This window comes from Vigna radiata, chromosome 1 (genome assembly GCF_000741045.1).
Source record: "Vigna radiata var. radiata cultivar VC1973A chromosome 1, Vradiata_ver6, whole genome shotgun sequence".
Classification (NCBI taxonomy): Eukaryota; Viridiplantae; Streptophyta; class Magnoliopsida; order Fabales; family Fabaceae; genus Vigna; species Vigna radiata.
Genome location: NC_028351.1, coordinates 16,620,245 through 16,624,248, shown reverse-complemented (window position 1 = coordinate 16,624,248; position 4,004 = coordinate 16,620,245). Strand labels below are relative to the sequence as shown.

Sequence of the window (4,004 nt, the reverse complement as noted above, 5' to 3'; positions counted from 1 at the left end):
GAATTGTCAAGGTACGACAAGTTTGTTACAAGACAAACTTGTCTAGTAGAAACATTAGTCTTGGTTCTGGAGTTTAACTAAATAACATAAACGAAGAAGTCTCTGTGTATGGAAAACTAACTTTAACTAGAAAAACACTTGAACCAACCTTAAGACAGGAAACCAATCTTTAGTACTCTCTGATAGGAAACCATAAACTAGAAAACGAACCTTAGGATAAAAATCACCAGGCTAGAAAAACCCCAACTTAAGATAGGAAACCAATCTTAGCTCAACACCAAGATAGAATAGCTATAAACACCTCAACCTAAAATTAGGAAACGAACCTTTACTCTATAAAGATCAACGTGTTATTCAGAATAATTTCTACTATAGTGTTTGTAAGAATTTCCTTTAAAAATACAGGATCATTTAGCTTGTAAGTTCTTATATTTTCAAATCTAAAGCTCAACTGCAGGTTTTCTAAGAGGATCATTTAGCAAAGAGAAGAGAGAATAACACGAGAGATTTTATATTGGTTCGCTCTAACTCAGTTAGTACCTTAATTAAATTTAATGTTCAATTAAAGTGTAGTAAGGAGAATGACCCCTAGGTCGTCTCTCAAGGACTAAACTTTGGTTCAAGCAATAGGTCAAACACATAGTGGGGGGGGGGGGGTTATGTGGACAGTTTTACTAACTAAATTCACTAATTAAAACTCTTTTTAAAACACTAATAAAAGACAGGTTAGTGTTTAGCTCAGTTATAATGTTTCCTATCCTTGATTAACAATAAATTAAACATTGTTCTCACCCTATTCCAACACTAATTAACCAACTAAGTGAAGATTAATTAAGTTGTCCGAAAAATGAGTTAAGCAAACGAATTGAACATGATTAAATGGTTCTGCACATTACGGATTAATTAACTAAGTAAGAATTAAACCCAATCAGCCACTAAGTGTGTTCTAATTTCAAGTGCAAAACTGATTGAACATGATGCAAAGTAAGGAAGTTACATCAACGACTCAGAAACCTCATGGAACCATTGCAACCATACTAATCACCAACCCAAATTGATTAAGCTTCCATTAAAACAATTTCCAAACAGCAAAACAAAATTTGAATCATTAGAACAACACCCAATGTAGAAAATGAAACTAAAACCCAATGGTGGAATGAAAACCTAAATCGAAATTTAATGTAGAATCAAACAACACCCTAGAAAAACGAAATTTCTTATTGAACAGAATAGAAGAACCCAGCAGAACACAAAAACGCAAGCTCAAAAGTGAAAGCAGAAAACGAAAATGAAGAAACATAATGCATACATGAATGAAAATGAAAAGGAAAAACAATGGCAACAGAGAAGACAAAATTAAAGAAGAAACACCAATGCAGAAACGAATTCAACTATAATTTTTTTTTTTTTTTTAAAAAAGAGTCAATACAATGAAAGAAAACGTAAACCTAATGAGAGCTCTCCAAGAAACCAAAAACGTGAATGTGCAGAATGAATAAGAGTATGGAGATGCCCCCCCCTTGGCACACATAATTAGGTCAGCTAAAAAATGGGTCTTTCCCAATTCTGCTCAAAATGGGCCTAAACCCTAATTTTGTCCAAAAAAATCGAAATTTGGTCCAAAAAGCCCTAAAAACGAAATTACAATTGAATTAAATCTAAAATGCCTATGTGGAGAGTAGTTGTTGACGTTTTCCCCCTCTTGAAGTCCCAAAATAATATTTCAAAAATTTTCCTGCAATTAATAATGACAATAATTAGCCTCAGATAATTCAAATTAATTAAAATAAGAATTACTGATCAAATTAAGCACAATTAGCAAAACTAGGAAAATAGTGGACATTCAAGCACAATTCCCTAATTAAATGTAGTACAATAAGCCTAGTAAAGTCGAGAAAATATTGATTCATCAAAATAGACCACACTTAGCCTTTTGCACTCTTGGGAAAAATCAAGACGCAGATCAAGGGAACACATCAAAAGACATCAGGGGATTGACACAACCCCAGCACACAAAAACAAAAAGACTCAAAAGAAAAACAGATTTACACAGTCCTCAAGGAATCTAGAAAAAGAAAAGGATAGACAACATCCAATACACAAATAATCAGAGAAAACAAATACTCAAGGAAATCATCCAAGCAATTCAAGACAGGGCAAAATAATGAACCAAGTCAAGAGGTAAATTAAAAGAAACAAGACCTCACAGATGCACTATCACTATATCTCTTAAGTGTCTAGCGTAAACAATTTTAACTCAATGCACTTAAGAAAACCAGCAACAAACAGACTTGGCAAGCCTCTAATATCAATGCTCAAACCATATGCATGTTTAAATCAAAAGGTCTTTTCATGGTTGTAATGGGGCCAAGGACAAGGGAGAATAAAATATGGATGAGAAGCTACAAACCAAAAAGAATAGAGGAGAAACAGGGAACAAGTGAAAGTACAATTAAATCACACCCAAAATCTCTAATTCAATCCTCTTCTTGACTCCATTATTAAAAAAAATTTATTTTTCTGATTTTTTTCTATTTTTTTCTTTCTTTTCTTGTCTTGTCTCTTTTCTTTTCTCTCTTTTTTAGAACACAACTGACTGTAAGAGACAAGATTCACAACATATTTTCAACACAACCAAGAACAAGAACCAACTAACCAATTGATCAAAATCCCCAGTAAGACCATACTTGTTTCCAAAACAATTCCAAAGCTCCAAAATTCCCTAAGGTTAAGGTAATCATGGTTTTTCACTTAATTCTAATTAATGAGCTTCAAAACGAAGAAAAGGAGAAAGCATAGGCTCAAAGGGGTTATCAAAGTATTAAAACAAGGTAGGCTTATTTGGCTAGAGAGGCTCAAGAACAAAATTGCCTTTATCACTTCCAAACATGCATATCAATCAAGAATTATCGACAAGAGTCAAGTCAAGGCATATGTGCAAACAATCAAGAGATATATCACACACAAAAAAGAACATCAAGTGGCTCAAATTCTCACACAGGGTATTTCTATCAAAATCAATTCAACTTGTCAAACATCATAATCATCTTTCTAAGCATAGAAAAGCAAGGATTACAAACCAATCATAGTATCAATGGAGTGAAGGACACATCTACAACCTAAACAAAGTCCAGAAATCAAGAGAAACAAGCAAAATTATACACAAGACACAACAAAAACAACCTAGAAAACAAAACTTAAACAAAGAAAAATCTCCCCCAATAAACCGCAATGTCCTCAATGTGTCACAACCATAAGAATAGCAATCATATCAATCAACAGATATAGGCAAAGTGCAATAAAAGTGAGAAAGGAAGGAGAAAAGAAAACTTCCTAAGTCATTGCGAAAGTGAAACGGGGTCGAGCAAAGACATCTCCTCCACCACTGCATCCAACAAAGAAGGATTGTTCAGGAAAGGCTCAAGTCTATGCCCATTAACCTTGAAGCTCTTATCTATGCATGGACTTTGGATCTCAACTGCACCATAAGGATAAACGTTAGTGCCAACAAATGGTTCAATCCACTTTGACCTTAACTTACCCCATATGGGTCTGAGCCTAGAGTTATACAATAAAACTTGTTGCCCAACCTTAAAGTCCTTTCTAACAATTGAACTATCATGGAACTTCTTTGTCCTCTCTGTGTAGAACTTTGAATTCTTATAGGCTTCCAACCGAATCTCATCAAGCTCATTCGGTTGCAACTTTCTTTCCTCTCCAAATTGATCCATGGAGAAGTTGCAAGACTTTACAGCCCAGTACGCTCGATGCTATATCTCAACGGGTAAATGACATGCCATTCCAAAGACAACCTGATAAGGAGACATCCCTATGGGTGCTTTGTAGGCAGTCTTGTGTGTCCAAAGAGCATCGTCCAACCTATTGCTTTAATTTTTCCTATTGGGCTAGACAATCTTCTCCAAAATCCTCTTGATCTCCCTATTTGAGATCTTATCTTGCCCATTGGTTTAAAGGTGGTATGGTGTAGAAACTCTATGCACCAC

General features: G+C 34.7%; 1 protein-coding gene across 1 annotated transcript; it reads right to left on the bottom strand.

Moving 5' to 3' along the window:
- Positions 1-3,338: 3,338 nt before the first annotated feature.
- On the bottom strand, positions 3,339-3,731 carry LOC106758288. The gene has a single exon (XM_014641227.1). The coding sequence runs from the start codon at positions 3,729-3,731 to the stop codon at positions 3,339-3,341; it is 393 nt and encodes a 130-aa protein (XP_014496713.1).
- Between the last annotated feature and the right edge of the window lie 273 nt (positions 3,732-4,004).

Excerpts from the sequence above, each read along its gene's own strand:
- LOC106758288 (XM_014641227.1), bottom strand. The coding sequence starts at position 3,731 with ATGGATCAATTTGGAGAGGAAAGAAAGTTGCAACCGAATGAGCTTGAT.